The sequence below is a fragment of the Pelmatolapia mariae genome, linkage group LG4 (assembly GCF_036321145.2).
Source record: "Pelmatolapia mariae isolate MD_Pm_ZW linkage group LG4, Pm_UMD_F_2, whole genome shotgun sequence".
In the NCBI taxonomy this organism is placed as follows: Eukaryota; Metazoa; Chordata; class Actinopteri; order Cichliformes; family Cichlidae; genus Pelmatolapia; species Pelmatolapia mariae.
Window position 1 is genome coordinate 31,384,562 of NC_086230.1, and position 21,637 is coordinate 31,406,198.

Consider the following 21,637-nt stretch of genomic DNA (forward strand, 5'->3'; position numbering starts at 1 on the left):
TTCCTTTGATTTACAAAATGATTTCAAACAACCTCAAAAATAATCCGGAAAATTATCATCCAATTTTCATAGCTCAAAACTTGACTTTATTGATAACAGCTTGAAAGTGACAAAAACTCTCATGACTGTAGAACTGTAATGTTTTGATGTGTGTTAGCTGTCCTGCATGCGGTAATTAAATAGCTTGACCACAGCTGACAGTGTGGCAGATTTTTATTAACATTTTATTCAACAGCATTGGACTGTGTGTAACATTTAATACAGCTTTAGTATTAATCTACTTTTTTTCACTTCTTGTAATCCATGAAACTGCTTCAAACAAAGAGATGATGTGAATCAGATGCATGACAATGACTTTAAGTTAACAAAACAACCCTAAATAACACAGTCATTAGTTCCTTAACTTCAAATATAAAAATTAATGGTGGGAACTGTAACTTTAATTTTTATATTTAAACTCGCATGACAATATTCCCAAAAAATCAATAAGCCTAGGTAACAGTGAAACTTTTGGCTATGTAAAACATTTTTCAAGCATGGTAAAGTTTATTCGACATCCAGTGTCTACAAATTGCTTTTAAATAAGGCCGAAACCTGTGGCACAAGTTGCAATGCAATCATCAACATGTTTGGAAAAGACATTGTACTCGTGGAAGTGCCCAGGCACACGCAACGTTCCAAAACATGTAGAGGATATGAGGTAGTCTGCTTTGACCACTTCAACCTTCATGGTACCAGTCGGAATTTCCCATCCAACCCAAAACCTCATCAGCTGGCTGAGCTGGAATGGAGTGGCTGTAAAGTTAATCAATGCATTAGAAATCAAATTAGATTCAAATTTTGAATCACAATGCAATTACACTTGCCTGTTTCAATGTAGGTCTTCAGAAATCCCACTGTTTGCATTTGGATGCTTAGTGGGTAAGGTGGATCATCATCGTCTTCATCATCGCCCTCATCTCCTGGCCAAACAATGTGGCTAAGAACAGCCTAAAACGAGATTTCAGAGACACACTTAGGAATGCAACTGCCTTACAAAACAGTTTTTTTACATGTTACATTTGTGAAGGGACTTTTTTCCGACACTTGGCATTTATATATGGTGTATTCTATGGGGTGCTCATGATGGCACTGGATTATCTGGCAGCCTTTAAAAGAATTTCCCTCAGGATGAATAAAGTATTATCAATCAATCATTTTGTCTCACTTAAAGTATAATGGTAGAAGGACTGATTCTTACTTTTCTACTCTCCCAGACCCTTCAAAGTTTTTTCTACAACAATTATCATTCTCACAATCACATTCTTATTTTCAGTACTTCCTACCAAAAATTCATACAGAGCAGGGAGCCAGGGATCTTAACAAACTGCTGATCAGTAGATGACCTGCTCTACCTCCTGAGCTACAGCCTCCCCTAAAAGCAGCATTAACTGTCATGCCAACTAGCCTTGTCACTGTAGTCGGCATCTTAGAAATGCATTGAAATACCTGTGCAGTAAGAATGCTGTCTTCATGCTGGGGAAAGACCACTGAGGCTGTGTCAGGTCTTTGTTGAAGCATAGTCAACAATCCGGTGTCCTTCAGACCTTTTCTGATGTGTTTTGTCTGCCTTTTAGTTCGGCCTATCACCTAAAACAATAATTAAAAATAACCACATGATATTTGCTTAGGTGATGACAATCTAAAAACAATTTTTAAAGGGCAATCTTACTGCATGATGGAGAAGCTGTTGGAACAGCCATCTGCGGTTTTCTGCACTGACGGGTGGCAAGTCCCAGGAAATGGCCAAATTGTTAATGTCATCCTTCTGCTGCTCAGTGAGGTGTTTATTACCATCAAGCTTATAGAGGAGAAAAATTCCATTTTAGTATGTTGCAAATATATTGCCTAAAAAATCTGCATTTTCTTGAGGGGGGGGGGGGTATTTACAGTTATATAAAAATGAGTTAATTTAAATTATGATTTCACTAAGGCTTGAAGTAAATTAGTATTCACCATGCAAATTGTAGAACGAATATCTAGATCTGGCACATCATCGAGCTGGACAGTGACAGTGTCTCTATCAGCATGGACCAACATGTGAATAATAGCCTTGCTGAGGCCATGCAATCGTGGCCCATCGTTCAAAAATGAATGCCCAATCATTCTGCCTGCTACCACAAATAAGTCACTGTCTGCCAAAATCTGAGAAGTAGAAGGCACTAGATGGTTCTCTTGTCCCTCAAAGAGAAGGGTCATGTTGGCTGCACCTGGAGAAGAACAGTACAAGCAAAATAAAAAAGCTATAGCTTTATCTATTGACGTAAGTACTTGATTAATGAAGTTGTCAAACATGATGCAAATACTTCAATGGTATCTTTTTTCTTTTTTTTTAATTTTTGGAGTAAAATTTTCAATGGATTATTTTAAAAACTCATCTCACATTAATTAAGAAAAGGATATAGAAACATACCGCTATGGATGTTAAAGCCATGTTGCAACTTTAGCATTGCCATGCTGAAAAAATGTCTCTGGACCCCAGTGCCAACAGCTGTGTCACCTATTTTAAAATTGGGAAAAAGAAAAAAACAACAACAACACAAGTAAAGTTACAAACTGCTTTACAGCACCCTTTAATGGAAAATCCTCATTTACCAAGTTGGAATGTTAAACAGCCTTTAAAGAAACTAACTGAATGTATGCTTCACCATAAGCATTACCTTGTAAAGAACAACGAAAAGGTCCTGCCCAATCAATCTGTGGTCTTTTGTAGAAAGCAATGATCTCTCGGCTCTGGGATGTTTGATCTTGTCGAATGTCAATGATAGCTGTGATTGTGGGGTTCTCCTCCTTTTCCTTTAAGAGATGCCTCTTAAACAAAACTGCAGCATCTTGGGGATCACTGGCCTTTTTCCACTGTTCTACTAAAAGATAAAGTACATTGTATGCAAAAATAACATTTTGTACTGTAAACCCAGTAAGCCAAAAAATTAAGGCCCAGCACACTTTCTGGTAAGCACGTCAATTTGGAATTTTAAATATACTCTGACATTTGGTATGAAAAGTACCTTCCTTATTGTTGGCTGGGATGTCAGTGTTCATCTCAGCAGCAAAATTGAGAAGTGTGTCTCTGAATTCATGTGCTGTGTGATGCAGGTCATCCACTTCACTTTACCCAAAGTGGTGCAAAAGAAAGAAAAAGATCAGTGTTTAAACATATATACACTGATCCATCTATCTATCTATCTATCTATCTAGATAGATAGACGCAGGAATACTGTCAATAAAAGACAAGGTGACCTAAACAATGCACTCTAAAGAAGCAAAAGTATATTGTCAAAATGCCAGGATGAACACTGATAAAAGCTCATCCATGTGGTCAACATGATCATAGAAGATGAACAGGTTAGGTAAGGATGAGCCCCTGCTATGACATGATGCAAAGGCAGAAGCAAGAGCAACTATAAATGTGCTACACATAGCATTTGTTTAGTGTTGTCCAACTAAAATGAACTTACCGATCACCACATGTACTGGCATGCAAGACCAAGTCATCTGGAGGATAACGATTTCCACAAACAGGACAAGAAGGCTGAAGAGGATATTGCAATTAAAAAGTGTATTTATTTTAGTCCTCGCAAAGATGAACAGTCCAAATCTAGCACAGAATGCCACAGGTAATTAGCAAATAATGAAATAGTTGAACAAAGATCTGCTTGGAATTTTGTATTGTCCATATTACAATGTTAAATATATCTGGGAACTCACCTCCAATTGGACTTCATTCTGATGTGCCTGGTCAGTCATGCTTTCACACGCAGCTTCCTGGTAAAGGAATATAATGTTACATTACACATTTATGGTAGGTAGGTACATGCTGCTCACGATTTGTCATTTAGAGCAAACTAGGGGATCAACGCCCCTCATGGGGACACTCCAATAGGGCATAAAGTTTTGGACTCTCCATCAATTGCTCTAAAGAAACGAAGAAGCTTCTCAGATGAGAGGTGGCACATCTTCAAGGAAACTTATAGAAGTCCAGATGTTTTCTTTCCAAACTCTTTACACTACAATGACTGGGATGACTGAGAAACTTCACAGACATTTAGAGCAAAACTTACGACTGATTTCAGCACATACATTGACTCTGGAAATTCACCCAAAGTAGTCTTGGGTAAAGCATAATATTCTGTCCTTCCATTTTGAAAGTAGTAAAAAGGAATACAACTTAAAAAGTTTTAGTTTTTAGCAAAGGTGGTAGCAATGTTTTTTTTACTGTTGAATTTGGCTTACTTGTACACAGTTTTCTACGTGACAAACAAGTAGCTGAAGAGGCATAGTCACACCACAGGTCTTGCACTGAGACTTCGGCATTTTGCTGAATTCTGCAGCATCATGTGGAAGAGGTGTAGTATCAATTTTTTCTTGGAGAGGGACAATATAAAGTGTATTTTTTCCATTGTTGGTGGCCATCTTGAGCGTCTTGGCTGTGTAGCCTTGTGTTCCCTGAGATACTAGAGAGAGATTTCTCTGTCCGCTACCACCTAGAATATGGAACAAAAACCAAGTAAAATGCATTCGCAATACAGCAATGTTCTAAAAGTTGAGATCATAAAGTACAAATAAATCCATAACATTATGGAACACTACTGTTGTATAGCAATGTCTTTAAAAACTACCTTGTATCAACCTATACTTTTCATTTTTAAACAATGCTTAAAATGTTAAATGAATCACTAGACTAAAACAATATTTCATTCATAACTATATTCAGAATATTCAAGTTTTTTATTAAGTGGTGCTGTACTGTTGATGTTATACCTGTAAACAATGGAAGTGTATTGATGTGCATCTTATGCCTTTATTGCTTTTCAATCACAATGCGCCAAAAAAAGTGAGTTAATCTAAAAAAACAAGACCATGCCAACAAATCTGAAAACTAAATAATAAAAGCCATATCAGTGTTCCATAAGTTATTCTCGGAAGAAGTGTTAGAAATGTTTTAATTAGACAGAAAAGCTTCTTCTAAAACTTATCCAGATGCTTTTTGCTCTAAGTAAATGTCTTCTATTAACTCAGACACAAAGTTGGGGAGTTAAAATGACTTACCTCCTGCTTTATACAAGAGCCATCCACCAGTTAGGGCCTTCATCTTCGGATACTCTTCATGCAGAGCTACAGTAATCTAAATTAGGGTTAAAAGAAATCAAACATTTCCTCATGATTAGTTTGTCAAGTCAAATTGTAACATTTTTCAATTTTAATTTTGAAGTTTAAAATTAGATTTTTTTTGACAAGATAAAGGCATCTAAAATTGAGAAAAGTACTTCTTCATGATCAGCATTGTCAGCTATGCTGAGAATTCGCCTTCCAAGTCCAGCTTGAAGAAGCCGTATTTCATTCTTTGGGGTTTTTGTCGTGGAATCAGGCAAAAGACAGAATTGCAACTGAATGTTGCGAACTGCATGTATGACATTACTAGGAGCTGGGAAAGGCCTCTTTCCTTTGGATTGCCTTCTTTGAAACATTGCTGGAAATGACCTGTAAATAAGATTATACATTTGAGGCATTAAACACTTTGCCAATTTCTTCCAAATTAAAGCAAGACTACTCATCTGATTGGAAAAGTACTGCATTACTGTTAAGGTGAAATGTCATAATGATGTTTAAGGAGGATCCAAGTGCATAGGTAATTTGCAGAACAGGTTGTTTAAATAAAAAGATGACTTACATAAAAGAGAGTAAGAGTAAAAGCTGAACACACAATAGAGACAAATCATGGATGCAGCATTTTACTTTTGTGCATGCCAGGTTAAAGCCTATGAAATATATTTTTAAACAAAAACCAAAGAGTAACTCAAAACCAAAGGGTTGCTTGAATCCAGTATTCATTATATCCTTGTCAGTACAGATGTTGTGTCTTCTCCAGAATACAGGGAAAAGAATATTAAAAATATGAACAACTGAAATACAAACCTAATTATCTGGGCTTCTACTTTACTGAATATCTTAGATTATTGTTCCATAACACTCCCCCAATGAATGGAGTAGCATTACTGGCAAATTTCTTTTTCTTTTTACCTTTGCATTTCTATTTGGGTGCTCACTCTTGGGGTTTGCTGAGGCACTGTCGCTGTAACAGATGTGGTTGCAGTTCCACTCCTAATATCAGACTGGGAAGTTGACAGAATTCCCACAAGATTCAGTATAGCCTTCTCTATTGCAGTCTTTGGCTCCTGTTGAAAATATATTTATATGTTATTGAACATCTGCATCTTCATTTAAACAATACCATATGGTTTCCCGATATATCCCTATTCCCTTATTAACCTGATATTAAAATAGTTAACAGTATAACTAATAGTCATGAGTGAGAGTTTAAAAGAACACTAAGGAAGCTTGTTAAGCCATAGTTACAGTAGTAAAAGAAAATTGAAATCAAATACTTTATACACGCACATATATCTCCTTAAAATGACGTTAACCGATTTTACGTTAGCAAGTTAGTGCAGCGTAACACGTTAGCACGGTTTGCTCGTTAACGCGTTAGCAGCTACTGAAAGTGAAGCTAGGTCCCCTAACTTTCAGTAGCTGTTGAAAGTTGTTGTATACTGTAATTACTGTAGTATTACTCTAACACAAACTCGGGGGTGACCTGGGACCAGTGCTAAGGTCAAGTCAGAGCATTTCAGTTCCAAATATTACCAAAACGACATCTCACCGGGATTAAACTTAAATCCAAACACATAATTCTCCACGATGCTGCTGATGTTTAAGCAGACAGACCGTGCCACACAGGAGACTATTTGAACACATGCAACACTAGGGCTAATGTTGAGAGCCCTTTTTAAGCTAGCTTTTGGCACCGTGAAAAATTACAGTGTAGTAACCGAACATGATATTCAAAAATATATGTCTGGACAATTAGCTTGTTCCAGTAAACCATAAATTAAAGCTTACCTGCGCTGCAGAAGCGCCACCGCTGTCCTCCATCTTCAAACTGTGTTACCCTTCCAGGACCTGAAGGTCCGTAAAGCATCCCCCCCGACAGCCAAGCCCATCTGTTCTCTGATTGGATTGTTTAATTTGTGATTGACATGACATTGACCAATCAGCTTAAAGGAAGAAAAATAGGGTCAAAATTCGTACTTGTAACTTGCAGGGGTTTTTTGGCTAAGTCCACACACAAATCTTTTTTACACACGCACAAATCTGTTTTACACACGCACAAATCTTTTTTACAGATACAAATCTTTTTTACGCACACACAAATCTTTTTTACAGATACAAATCTTTTTTACGCACACACAAATCTTTTTTACAGATACAAATCTTTTTTACGCACACACAAATCTTTTTTACAGATACAAATCTTTTTTACGCACACACAAATTTTTTTTACGCATACAAATCTTTTTTACAAGTACAAAACCGATTTACAAGTACAAAATATTTATGACCACATTTTGAGCCCATAGGATTTGGGTACACCACCATAAGGTAGTGTGCAAAAGTCTTGAGCCACCCCTCATTTCTTTATCATTTTCTTTCACAGAGCCAGACTTTCTCATCATTTTTAAGTGGTCTTGAGCAATCACTCTACAGAGTTTCTGAAGGTCTTTCAGAGCTTTTCTTTTCTCTTTTCTTTTTCACTGATTTTCAGCCCGGTCCTTATCTGACAATTTTCATAGGAATATTTTTTTGTTTTTTCAGCCACATAACACTAACCATTTAAAAAAATGCATCTAACTCAAGAGACAAACCAGTCTTGTGTCTACACATAACAGACAACTTAGCAAAAAATCAATTTTAAATCACATCTTTAGGAACCTTTTTACTCAAAGCCTGTCAGAAAAAATAACATTTGTTCTAATTTCTTTGGTTGAATCGATGAAAAAATGCTAAATTTAACACAGTTTGATAGGCATGAGATAGTATTTTTGCACCAACAAGGTGATTCCCAAAGAGCTGTTAGTAAAATTGCAGAAAACTGGACAAGTCAAAGACATGGCAGGGCTAAACTCTGCTGCATTTCATCCAGTGGTTTGGGGGATCTTACAGTACAGTACAATCAGTACAATCTGGAATGTGTCTGTTTGGGAACAACAGTCATTTTGGCAAAAGCGTACCTGAAATGGAACTCTAATGGTCATGAATTGGCTTCCCCAGAGATTTAACATGATTGAACCAGTGTGGGATCAGCTTGACAGAGAACAAAACAAAAGGCAGCTAACATCTAAAGAAGAGCTTTGAAGGTCCTTCAAGAGGCCCTGAGAACTATTCCTGATCATTACTTAAAGAAATTACAAGAAAGCTTTCCTAAGAGGCAGAATTGTACAAACTCTGTTTTTGCCTTAAATACCTCATTTCTATGTATGTTTGCAGATGTAATTGCTGAACCCATATCTCATTTTCCTAGGAAAATAAAAAGAATTGAGGGTCGGCGTGTGCTGTACAAATCAACATCTGTCAGTTTGCAGTGCAGGTTTTGCCATCATGCCACAAGCAGCTGCTCCATTTTGAATCCTAAATAGCTGAAGGTGTACAAGCTATCCGTGTCTGTGATTCAAAGCACAACCACAGCATGCATCTGTGTCTCTGGCTCACTGGAGCTTCTTAAGCCGGCTGGAGGTTTTATCAGATTTCAGGGCTATTTTTGTTAAATCTGTAACTTTTGGGAAATGTTTCCTAACAAATCAGTACACCACCCTATGTGGCCAATCTGTAGAATTATCTTTTTAAACCAAGATAATTTATTTCTATCACTCTGTCAGCCATATTACAAATCACCTCGTCTCCACACATGGGAATAAAATCAGAGCCGCATCTTGTGTGTTTGTGTATTCAGGTGTGACGGCTGCTTACGCTGAACGCTTATCACTCTTAATGAAAAAGTAAAGCTGTTTCCGTGCTCCTTTTATCCGTGTTGACGGGAACCAGCTGCTACTCCGATTAGATAAGTGGCTCTCTTTTCAGGCTGTAACCTTCACAGACCCACTTCTTAGTTTCCTTTAATCCCTGTCTTCAAGTTCATTTTTCTTTGGACAGGCCCTCTGCTCGTCTCAAGTCTCACCAGGTTTCAAAATGTCAAGAGAGGAGAGTAAGATTAAGTAAAGTGCAGGAACTCTGCATCTCTTAATTGAATCTTGGAGTGTACTTCCACATCTATTCATGAGTCTTTTTTATCGGATCATTTAGAGTTCTGAGACTTCTATACCCACATTTTTAATATGAGCATGTCCTCACAGACTCTGCGAAAATGAGTTAAAACATATACATAATTGAAACGCTCTCGTAACATGTCTTTAAAAAGTCATATTTGCTTTATAGACCACGCTAAATGAGCTGCACACTAAAAGCTGCAAAGTCCCTGCAGACCCCTAGTTTACAGCCAGTGCTGTGCAATAATTACATCCAGTTTTAGCCAAAAATGAGCTCTTACTTACATGTAAAGTTAAATAATTCCTGATTCTGATTCCTCTTTTTCTCCCTTCTCTTTGTAGTTCCCTGTCTGTCTTCATGTTTCTCCGTGTTATTTCTTTCTTTTGACTATTTGTTCTTTGTTTCAGAGTTGGGTTTTCTCTTAAGGCCCAGTCACAGAGACATAGAGATCGGTCAGTGACACCCTGACAAACACCAGTCACAGGGGAAAAATAAGTAATCTCCAACCAGTTATGAGTGGGTGCTGGAGGTTTTTGGCAGTCACTGTTAAATCAAATGCTGAAGCCCAGGTCTAGACACCAGTCAGTGAACTCCTGCGAACCACTAGTCGCTAGAGGAAGTTGGTCACAAAATCGGTTGCTATCAGAATATTATGGTTGCCCTTTGTTTGTGAGGAAGACTCCAACTTGTCTGCAAACTCTCATCAACTTCTTGTTAACTGTGAAGAGTGCACCATACACCAGAAATCGAGACTTTAAGGTAAAAGTTGTGACTTACTGCTGCAACCAGCATGTTGCAAAAGGCTGGTGGTTAACAGGTTTCACTGACTGGTCTCAGGTCCTCCATATTTTCAGCAATCTATTTCTCCAAGTTTCACTATCATTTGGCGAGTATTTGCTGAGTGCTTATTAAAGATGAGTCTGTATCTTCAATGCAATCTGCAATAGATCAAAGTCATCACAAGGAGGTTGTCATCTTCTTTGCAACCATCTTCACCCAGTGATGGTCAGCAACCACTCACCACCACCTGGCGCCCACTTAGCAACCAGTGGTCACAAGGTGATCGCGAACCGATCTCTAGATGAATGTTACTGACTTTCTATTTTTGCCTTTGTTCTGCCGTGCCATAAAGACACCTGTGTCTCTCCTTTGCTTTTTGTTTTTGTCAGATCTTCTGTTCACCTTCCTGTGTCCTCTGTTTGAGTTCCTGCCTATGTCTCTTGTTCCATTATTTTGGAGTTTCATTGTTTCCTCATTGTCTCTATTTGGTATACCCTGCAGCCTACCTGTAGCACTTTTATGAATGCATTAAGCTCTCCAAAATTAAGCCTGGTGATGCAAAAAACAACTGAAAAATTAAGAAAATGCAGAAATGCCAAAGTGGAATTTCTCTAATGGCCACTTTAGGCTGGCTTTAGGTACTCAAAAGCAGTTGTTTCCTTTTGTTTTTAGTTTTGTTGTTTCATGATAGTGTTTCATTGGATAAAGACGCCTACCTGCTGTCAACATGTTTCTGTGAAATACATGGCAGTACACACAACAGTGCACACGATATATTCTCAAATCCTTCCCTTGAAGCATCTTTATTGTCCACTTGTGTATCATACTGTGTATGATAAGATGTATTTTTTAATTATTCCTATCAGTTTCTGCTGTTTGATTATCTGCATGGTCTGTATGTCATTTCTGTAGGGATTGTTGTTATTCTGCTTGTCATGCAGCAGCACTGCCATAGAAGAAAGGGTGTAATCATGTGGAGGAAAAACTGACAGAAAGCTAAAAACAAATCCAACAAACAAAACCTTTGTGAGCATTTGTAATAGAATCACTAGTAAATCTCACCCTAGAATCAGTACCTGTTTTTTTTTTTTATCTTAACTTCAAAGTTTCTGTTTTTACTGCTTGAAGAAATGCGCATGGCACCAAAAACTTGCAATCTCTGCAAAGACAATGCCTCTAAAGTGTTCGGAGGACAAGCATTCCCCTAAGAGGAGCTCACATCGCACTCCATGTATGTTCACACAGTATAAAGGTTGTATAGCCTCTCAGAGACTGCAGCACTTTGATGGTGGCTCAGCACACTAAAGGGTCCTTTATGTTTGAAGCAATAACACCTTCACATTGCAGAGGAGAGAAATGCATTTATCTCAGAATGTTCAATAGCCTTTGAGATAGATAGATAGATAGATAGATAGATAGATAGATAGATAGATAGATAGATAGATAGATAGATAGATAGATAGATAGATAGATAGATGCTTAAAATACAGAAATCAATAAAATAGTATACATGAATAATTTGTACTATACACAAATTGTACTATATACATACAAATACTAGTGTGTGTTTATTGTTTGAACCTGATGAACTCTGTGGCTGCCCTCCAATCTTCCATGAAACATACGTGAGATTCTAAGAAGTAGAGTAGCAAACATGAACTGTACAATAAACGTGGAGTACTAGGAAACTATATACACATGAAATCTGTGGCATGGGGAAAAGGGGAGTCAGGCCGCGGAACGAAACCAGGAGTCTTTGAGTCACTGTAACAAGAGGAGACAGGGTTCAGAAGATGTTCCAGTGCAGGTCAGGAGAGAGCAAACATGGACAAGTACTGTCTTACTTATTGCAGGTGGAGGACTGGCATGAGAGGGGTAATGTCATGGTCCTGGGTCATTTTGACCCAGCGTTTTGTGTTTCCTTGAAGTTCATTTTTGTGCCTTGTGTTTATTCTGATTTTGCATTAGTTTAGGGTTGAACTTGAAGTTTAGTGTTTTATCAGCCCTACCCTGTGTCTGTCCTCGGTGCTCTGTTCATGTCCCCGTGTTGTGTTGTAAATCAGTCTGTGTGTTTCCTGCTTTACTTTGAAGGCTCGTGTTCTGGATTTCCTGTTCTATTCTGAAGGTCTGTGTCTGTTGTCATTGTGTTCAGCTTGTGTCCTCCAGTCATCGTGTGTATTAGGATCAGCTGTTCTCCCCTCCTGTGTGTCATTACCCGATTACCTTGTGTGTGTATATTTAGTGGGTGTCGGTCTGTGCTCGTTGTCGGCTCGTCTGTGTATCTCTGTGTAGTCTGCGTTCGTCTGTATATCTCTGCGTTAATCTGCGTTCCATGGTGCTTCGTTCCTGTCTGTGTCTCTCTGCCCCGCAGCCCTTTTGTATGGTCTCAGGTTTGTTATTTAGTTTTTCCCAGTTTAGGTTTCCGTTAGTATTTGCCATGCCTCACTGCCTGTTTGCCACCCTGCCACTTTGTAAATAAACGTCACACTCTTCATCAGTCGGCTGTCTGCATTTTGGGTCCTCCTTTCACTCCTCAACACGACTGCTGCCCCAGCCGTGACAGTACGAGCCGACCAAACATGGACCCAGCAGCATCCGCACCCTCCCAGGAGTTTCGGGAGGAAGTAATTGACTCTGTTTCGAGGTTGATTAATCTCTGGCTCGAACGTGAGGGGGAGGAATTGCACCGCGCTGTAGAAGCCAGGCTACAGCGATTACTCTCTGCTCACCCCTGGCTACTGGACTCTCTTCATCCGCTCGCACAGGACTTCATTCTGAACGAGCTTCACCTTCACCCTTCAACTGCTACCGCTTCCCAACCCAGCCCGGCGGCGAATGTTTTGCTCTGCCCGCCGGGGAATCTGCGGCCCGGCCCGCCGGATGTGGAATTACCCGGCCGGTCGGTGATATCCCCAAGAAGGAAGCGACGTTCACGCCACCGACGCCCATCGCCACAGCCGGACCCCGAGACTTCCGAATTGACGGCTGTGGTGAGTAAAAGAGACAAAAACCACGAACCTTCCAATTTAAGGACTGTTTATTCTGGGGCTGTTTTCTGTGCAGCCAGTGAGGACTATGGTGTTTTCCCTGGCTCACCTGCAACTGTCGTTTCCAAGAATGTGTTTCCAGGAGCCCTCTTAGCTGCCCAGCCTCTAGGAACTCACTTAGCTGCCCAGCCTCTAGGAGCTCACTTAGCCGCCCAGCCTCTAGGAGCTCACTTAGCCGCCCAGCCTCTAGGAGCTCACTTAGCCGCCCAGCCTCTAGGAGCTCACTTAGCCGCCCAGCCTCTAGGAGCTCACTTAGCCGCCCAGCCTCTAGGAGCTCACTTAGCCGCCCAGCCTCTAGGAGCTCACTTAGCCGCCCAGCCTCTAGGAGCTCACTTAGCCGCACAGCAGCCACAAGCTCAGTTAGCCGCTCAGTCGTCACCTCCATCACATCCAGCCTCACAACCCATAGCTCAGTTACAGTCACAGCCAGACTTATTACAAACAATGTTACAGTCCATTTCCCAGTCTATAGCTCAGTTGATAAAAGAATCATCAGCCTTATCATCAGCTCAGTCTCCAACTTCGCCACCATTATTGTTCCAACCTTTACCTCAGTCACCCTCAGATCAGCCACCTAGTCAGTCGTCATCTTCACCTACTCCTCCTGTACAACGAGCTGAGTCAATCCGACCTGAAAAGAACTATTTTTCATCCGTTCAGTCCAAGCAGAGAGACAACTCTAATAATGTAATCAGTCCTCAAACGCTGGTCATTCCAGAGACTGTGACGCACTCCAGGGCCTCCCCAGAGGCTGGGTTTCAACCCTCAGCCCACTCTGGACCCCTGGAGGCTAAGGAACCAGCTGAGGACTGCACCCAGCTGTCGCTGCCTGAGCAGGGCCAGTGCTCCGCGCAGCTGCGGTCAGCCATGTGTGTGCCAGGGGCCTCTGTGCCCGCTGGTTCAGTGACTGTTTCCGCTGGAGGGTCCGAGGGACCGCTCCGGCCTCCTGTTTCCGCTGGAGGGTCCGAGGGACCGCTCCGGCCTCCTGTTTCGTCCGCTGGAGGGTCCGAGGGACCGCTCCGGCCTCCTGTTTCGTCCGCTGGAGGGTCCGAGGGACCGCTCCGGCCTCCTGTTTCGTCCGCTGGAGGGTCCGAGGGACCGCTCCGGCCTCCTGTTTTGTCCGCTGGGGGGTCCGAGGGACCGCTCCGGCCTCCTGTTTCGTCCGCTGGAGGGTCCGAGGGACCGCTCCGGCCTCCTGTTTCGTCCGCTGGAGGGTCCGAGGGACCGCTCCGGCCTCCTGTCTCGTCCGCTGGAGGGTCCGAGGGACCGCTCCGGCCTCTTGTCTCGTCCGCTGGAGGGTCCGAGGGACCGCTCCGGCCTCAAGTGGCGTCAGCTGGAGGGCCCGAGGAGCCCGCCCAGCCTTCTGTCTCGTCAGCTGGAGGTTCAGGGGAACCTAACCAGCTTCCTGCCACGTCAGCTGGAGGGCCTGAGGAGCCCATCCAGCCGCCAGCTGCAGCCTCCGTGGCTTCATCCTCGCCAGCTGCAGCCTCCGTGGCTTCATCCTCGCCAGCTGCAGCCTCCGTGGCTTCATCCTCGCCAGCTGCAGCCTCCGTGGCTTCATCCTCGCCAGCTGCAGCCTCAGCAGCTGCACCCACGCCGTCGCCTGGTCCAGCTCCGGCTTCATCGTCGCCTGGTCCAGCTCCGGCTCCATCGTCGCCTGGTCCAGCTCCGGCTCCATCGTCGCCTGGTCCAGCTCCGGCTCCATCGTCGCCTGGTCCAGCTCCGGCTCCATCGTCGCCTGGTCCAGCTCCGGCTCCATCGTCGCCTGGTCCAGCTCCTGCTCCGCCTCGCCTCTGCCGGCCGCTTTCCAGGCCTTTCCGTTGGCATCATGGTCGTCGAGGACGGCCTCCAGATGGGACTCGCCGCCACCGCTGGCTTCGCGGCCAACCTGCGGACCTGTTTGCACGTCGCCGCCGTTGCCGTGTGCACGGTCGGCCGCCTGAACTGTTTCCACATCGCCACCACTGCCTTCCACATGGTCGGCCTCCGGAGATGAACTGCTCTAGGCTCCTGAGTTGCCAGCCTCTGGGCCGGCCTCCTGAACTGTGTGTTGGGACCCTGTTCAAGGACTCCAGTGTGTGTGTTGTGTTTTGGACAATCCATGTGGTTCGCTGGAGTTTGTTTTTGTTTGGTTTTGGTCCCTCCGTCCTGGGCCCCCCGCCGCCCGCCCTGGGTTGGTTGTCTGTTTTTGTTTTGGGCTGTCTGGAGCCAGCCCTTGGAGGGGGGGTACTGTCATGGTCCTGGGTCATTTTGACCCAGCGTTTTGTGTTTCCTTGAAGTTCATTTTTGTGCCTTGTGTTTATTCTGATTTTGCATTAGTTTAGGGTTGAACTTGAAGTTTAGTGTTTTATCAGCCCTACCCTGTGTCTGTCCTCGGTGCTCTGTTCATGTCCCCGTGTTGTGTTGTAAATCAGTCTGTGTGTTTCCTGCTTTACTTTGAAGGCTCGTGTTCTGGATTTCCTGTTCTATTCTGAAGGTCTGTGTCTGTTGTCATTGTGTTCAGCTTGTGTCCTCCAGTCATCGTGTGTATTAGGATCAGCTGTTCTCCCCTCCTGTGTGTCATTACCCGATTACCTTGTGTGTGTATATTTAGTGGGTGTCGGTCTGTGCTCGTTGTCGGCTCGTCTGTGTATCTCTGTGTAGTCTGCGTTCGTCTGTATATCTCTGCGTTAATCTGCGTTCCATGGTGCTTCGTTCCTGTCTGTGTCTCTCTGCCCCGCAGCCCTTTTGTATGGTCTCAGGTTTGTTATTTAGTTTTTCCCAGTTTAGGTTTCCGTTAGTATTTGCCATGCCTCACTGCCTGTTTGCCACCCTGCCACTTTGTAAATAAACGTCACACTCTTCATCAGTCGGCTGTCTGCATTTTGGGTCCTCCTTTCACTCCTCAACACGACTGCTGCCCCAGCCGTGACAGGTAAGTGGAGCAAGTGCGGCGGTGATGGTTCCAGCCAGTGATGATCCGTGGTATTCAGTAACTGTGGCAGGGAGGCAGGCAGGTAGGAGAAGAGCTCTTCCGTTAAACCAAATGAAAGTGAGTACTGTCGGAGTTAGAGCGTGGAGATCGGATGGATGACTGCAAGCAGAGAAACACTCGGTGAGCAGAGAATATCGCTAGAATGATATCACAAGAACTGTGATGACATACAATAACAGAGGTTAGCTGAAGATCTGGCGAGGATTAGTTGCGAGCGCTGGTCTTAAGTAGCTTAATTGCCAACAGGTGTGGACTGCACACTGGAATGCACTCCCCCCGGACCATGACTGACCTGCCACAGCCTTACCCATAATCATGGTTGTTTCTAATCTTTTACACTAAAGGTAATTTTCCACATTATGTATCAACTTTACATTGAGCAGATTTATACGCTGTATTTTAAAGCTTCATTAATCAATGATTTTTCACTTATATAGATGGAGAAAAAAAAATAAAACCTCAGTGTGATTAAAAAAAAAAAAAACTAGTTTCCATACAGAATTTGTAGTTTTTCAAATTCAATTTTGATTTGTTTGCTATCAAAATATTTTAATATACTTTTGTAAAATCCAGCAGTAGGCCTGCTTTCCTGTACGAGTTGTTTTAGAAATATATGGCACTCAGGACATTAACAGTAAAAACATATACATTTTTAGAATATGAAGTTTAAAGAGCTGGAGTTTAAAGAGAATAGAAGATATTTATACTGACCTCAACCTTAAAAATCTGCAACAGCAATATTATTACCTGATGCAGATCACCTTTGTAAAGTAAAGGTATGTTTTAAACTGGTCCGGTTTCTGGATATTTGTTCATTATTTCTCGTGTTTAGGCGTTCCTGTGCCTCCCTTGTGTTCCTTCTTGTCATCCTTGTCTCCACATTCGTGTATTTCCTGTTTTACTTTGGAGAGTGTCGCGTCCTGTGTTCAGTGTTTTTATTTTTGCTTCCCCATTGTCTCATCTTGTCTGATTACTCTCAGCTGTGTTCCACCAAGTTTAGGTTTCGTTAGTGTTTTCAGTTCATCCCTTCGTTGGTTACTTTGAAGAGTTTTTTGTACAGCCACCCAAAAAAAAGGCTCGCTTTCAGTTTAACATCATCCTGCTACACCGTGTCTGCATTTGGGTCCCATCTCTCTCGTTTCCACTCTCTAAAATTCAAGCACACCCTCTGTTATGGTTTGTAATTCACCACAAGACATAGTATTAGTCCAATAATCCATTAAAATGCTCCAGAAGGCTCCAGCAGTTCACACAGAGATTTGAAAAGGTCAGAGTTGTTATGAGAGGTGAAACTATCTATAGAGGCCAAAACTGTTTGTCCCAGAATATAAATAAGATTAATTATGTAGTATGTATTGTTGTAAATTTGTGCCTGTTGAGTCTTTGAGAGACTCCCTTTTGGAGTCAGGCTAAAGTGGCCATTAGAGGAACTGCAGATTTTGGCTTTGGTCAAAATAGCATCACTCAGCTAAAGCTGTTTAACTCTTCAAACTAAATTTCTGTGTTTCTGTAATTTTGTTAATTTGTTTGTGTTTTTCTGTGACTTTTTATAAGTGTATATCTTTTTTTGTATTCAAATGCTTCTGGTGCTTATTTATGCATGGATGTTTTTGCATCTTTGCTTTTCTGCCTCTGTCTCTAAAAACCATGAACTTGCAGGGATGCACACTCCAAATCAGACAAATTCACATGACTGGAAATACGTGCTGAGTTAAAAGTGTCTTCTAAATAAAATAAACATCAAATTAGTGGATGGGGAACAATTTGAGCTAATCAAAAAAGTGGTTAAAACTGTATATATAACTGTTTTTAAAGTCTGTGTATTGACCTTTATGTTTAAAATTAACGGGGAACCCTTTCAAGTTCAGGTAAACTCCCCTGTGTGTGTTCCTTGTGATGTTTTTTACTCAATCTGCTAACGGTAAAGGTCACAGATGTTAAACCGTTGTGACTGTTCAGAGATCAAAGAAATATATTTATGGTCGTGGTCAAGTGGTGATTCATACCTTAATGGAGACAAAGGGAATAATAAACCTGAATGCATAAAAAATCAGTCAACAATCAGTTGTTGTTTAACTGAGAATATAAATTTTCACATTTAAGATGCAGCAACAACAGCACCGATACTCTAGCACCTTCTTTCAAGGACAAAAAAAATCAACGAGCCCACAAGAGCGACAGTTTGGTTTTGAAACATCCACAATCATCTTGACCTGGTTTGCTATCTGTGAAAGAAATGAAACGCTGCACAAATTAAAGTAAATGATTCAGCACAGACATAATTGAGGAGTTGTTTGGGGGCATTCAGCTTTCCCTCTGGAAATGAGTGTTTTTTAGCCTCTAACAGAGGAGCAGATGAATAGTTATTGTGAGGAGGAGTCAATGAAAACAAGAGAGGACAAAAGTTTATTTCTGTCCAAGTACAGCGAAGCCTTCAGTCAGTGAATGTAAGTTAAAAAAGCATTTACATGTGGCTCATCATCTTTTAAGAAGCCGGTGAATGAAAGGCAGTGAGTCATCACGCTGCTTTTGATGATGGATGGATTTGTCACAAAGGTGCATGGATTGTTTCTCAGCTGACCTTGAACACTAAATGACCACATTTGTGATCAAAAGAAGAAGAGAAACTGCTCTGTGAAGAAGAAATAATATTTTGACTTAAATGTCAGCGAGGGGAGCCATAAGAATGCTTTTTAAATGGCAAGCAGGTCACGGTCCCTAACCTCTGATACTACTTCAAGGCAGCTGGAGATGCACCACAGTAAGTACATATCATTATATGATAGTGCTATCATTCCCTCCACACTCCCTTGTCATGTCTAGAGATGGGAATTAAGAACTGGTTCTTGTAGAGAGCTGGTTCCCAGTAGTCTAGTTCCTTGGAATTGTTAGTCTGCTTCACTACTGACCTCGCTTATCGGTTCCATTTGCACTTGCGCTACAATCAGCTGATTTCAGTTTGTCAGAGGAGAAAATTATTAGCAGTCTACAGTTGGATTTGTACATTACTTTTATAATTATTGCATAATAGACTAGAACGTGATGGTAAAGTGCATCCAGAACAGGAACAACTGACTTAAGCTGCCAAGACAACTTGAGCTCTTTGCAAGCATGCTAATCCATGCTAATGCTAAGCTAGCTAAGGACCCAGACTGATGAATGCCGAGCCCAGACCAGCAGACCAGACCCTGACCTTAAACAGAAAACAAATTGATGAGCAGTCAGGCTGCAGCCTCTGTTTCTATCTGTTCATGTTTCTACAATCACTGTGGTGATCACTCTGAACTCTCTTTGTGCTGGTTTTCAAGTTTGCATTCACACCTGAATACTAAGAAAAATGCGACACGGAACTGAGGGAGACACTGACGTAAGTACACAGAAAGATAACGAGGGACGTGGGACCACACGGGGAACACAGCTGACACGGATAGTCATAACGAGACAGGGGAGGAGCAAACACAACATGACGTACACTGATGGGAGACTATCAAAGTAACACAGGAAGTACACAGAGACGCAGACTGGACGGGGAGAGAGAACATGACGAGCTGGGGAACATAGATAAACATGATGGAATAAAACACGAGGAGAAACACGACACGAGAACTCACACAATTAAATAAACACAGAGACACAGACGGCAAAGACACAACAGGGAATCTAATAAACAAAAGCTAAACAGAATAACCAAGTCACTACAGAATCAACCCTACAATAACAAAGTAGACTGACATAATACCAAATGACAAAAACACAAGAAACTCGCACTTGCACTGGAGTGGCTTGCAGCTGAATGTAAAGAGGCAGGAACACCTTAACACCTTATTCTTATTTGATAAAACAGTTTTCCCTTTTGGTTCTAAGATGTTATGACGCCACCCACCACTAGCCAGAGCAGCACCTTTCTCTCTTTGTGGCAAGACGTTATAAATGAACAAAGTGTGAATTAAGTGGATGTGGATGCTAGCCTCCTAACGTCAGCCACACTCAGCAAACTAATCTCAAATTATGTTTGCAACCCTAACATCATCCATTTAACGGTGCCTAGCTTTGGTTATTTTCTAAGGGTTTTCTTACTTTAGGCTAGCCAGCAAGGCTAAAAACTTTGTTGTGCCCAAGCTTGCATTGTTCAATAATCCCTCAAAAATATAATGGATTCAGATCCAGCAACTCTAACAAACAAACAGAAATAGCAACATAGGCCACTTTTCTGAACAGTAAAATCCAGTCAAAAATAAAAGCAAAAAATGTAATGTTTGTATCTGTGGGCCAGAACAGCACCTTCAATTACTGAGTAATTAAATCTGATAGGCTGGTTAATGCACATAATTATTAAATGAGAGTAATTTTTCCTGTGCTGCAGCAGGGCATTGCTTCTGGTAACATTTATATACTTGCTTGATAATTTAAAAAATAATCATATCCCACAGCCCTCTTAAACTCTCAGCACAGCCTTTTTTCCTTCTCATCGCAGTGATGCCTTCATGGCACAAACGTGGAGCTGTGGTCATACAGTAGTACATAAGCATCTAGCTAGAGGTATAAAGATTAAGATATAAAGATAGAGGTATAAACATTTTTAAGCAGCAGCCAATTTCAAATGCAACTTTTTAATCAAACCAACAAATATCAACAAACACAGAAAACTGTTTTTTGTGACTTTTGTGATCACTGTAATTCAGTGGCTACATGCAAACACTGCACTACACAGTTTAGTGCAGGCTAAACGGGTTAGTTTGCACTAATGTTATTGTAGGATCTTTACCTTACAATATAAAATGCCCTTAGGTTGTTTATGTTTTGAATTGGTGCTAATCAATCAAACTGCTTTTAATTTAATCGATTTACTGTGATAACACTTATATTGATGCACTATATTGGACTGGTTACATCTAGGGTGCTATTACTAGGTTACATCACGGGTCGCAGATATCAATTTATATTTTAGGTGATGAAGCTGATTAGATTCACTCACTGAAGTCTGCTTTTTATACTAGCTTCATAATGTCTGCAGGTTAGAAATCTGCTCACATAACACCTCCTTATATCTTTTTGAATTAACTTGGCTAAATCTATAAAGAGCAGTGAATATTGCGGTAGGAGCACAGGTCAGCTGTTCACAAAGGAAAATCTGCTGGAGCTCACAAAGCAAATTATGTGACTTATATCTATGTAATTATTTTCTCCATGATGCACTGCTACGCCTCATCTTAGGGTTAACCCACCTGCCAAATCAAGTTTAACCTCTGTGTGTATCCAGTGTGTAGACATATGAACAGTCTCTAATATCAAAACTCCTCAATATTCAGTATTCAGTGGTCCAAAAGACCTTATGCTACTGCTGCAAAGCCCTTAAAATGACACAAGAGATACCGAGAACCACCACAGGCATGCCCTCTTGATTATGCTGTGGTGTCATTTTGAGTATTTTAAAATGCAATTTGAAAGGTAACGTGACCTTCTGCAGAGTTAATTGGTAATAAATTGTGGCTCATTGTGGCTCTATTTAAAACATCTTTTTTTAAAGTCTGAGTACAGTAAAGTGGTACCGGTAAAGAAGGATTATTTAAGTACATAAACAGAAATTCACTTTTTAAATCGGGTGATTTTGCTGCCACGTGCTGAATTCTCAGGTGTAGTGTTACTGTTCTTTTCTTTCCTTTTCAGTATGTCTGCACCTTTTCTGGGATTTAAT

General features: G+C 41.4%; 2 protein-coding genes and 1 long non-coding RNA gene across 4 annotated transcripts in view; 1 reads left to right on the forward strand and 2 right to left on the reverse strand.

Annotated features, from left to right (window-relative positions):
• Positions 1 to 350: 350 nt before the first annotated feature.
• Positions 351 to 5,334, reverse strand: LOC134626793 (uncharacterized). Its single transcript, XM_063472716.1, has 13 exons — positions 5,307 to 5,334; positions 5,089 to 5,164; positions 4,273 to 4,523; positions 3,748 to 3,804; positions 3,498 to 3,571; positions 3,048 to 3,148; positions 2,700 to 2,903; positions 2,453 to 2,539; positions 1,996 to 2,249; positions 1,712 to 1,840; positions 1,489 to 1,629; positions 867 to 990; positions 351 to 795 (listed from the first exon to the last, which is right to left on the reverse strand). Exons 2-13 carry the CDS (start codon positions 5,129 to 5,131, stop codon positions 578 to 580), a joined length of 1,683 nt encoding a protein of 560 aa, XP_063328786.1. The 5' UTR covers positions 5,132 to 5,164; positions 5,307 to 5,334; the 3' UTR covers positions 351 to 577.
• A 15-nt stretch (positions 5,335 to 5,349) lies between these two features.
• On the reverse strand, positions 5,350 to 7,433 carry LOC134625612 (uncharacterized). Its single transcript, XR_010093740.1, has 3 exons — positions 6,940 to 7,433; positions 6,061 to 6,215; positions 5,350 to 5,520 (listed from the first exon to the last, which is right to left on the reverse strand). It is a non-coding gene; the product is annotated as an uncharacterized LOC134625612 (long non-coding RNA).
• Positions 7,434 to 15,265: 7,832 nt separating this feature from the next.
• Positions 15,266 to 21,637, forward strand: part of LOC134626522 (cytohesin-3-like) — a 36,768-nt gene continuing 30,396 nt past the window's right edge. For both annotated transcript variants that reach the window (XM_063472424.1, XM_063472425.1), the window contains exon 1: positions 15,266 to 15,882. The gene's annotated coding sequence lies outside the window, so the exon portion shown is untranslated. The remainder of the gene's footprint in view (positions 15,883 to 21,637) is intronic.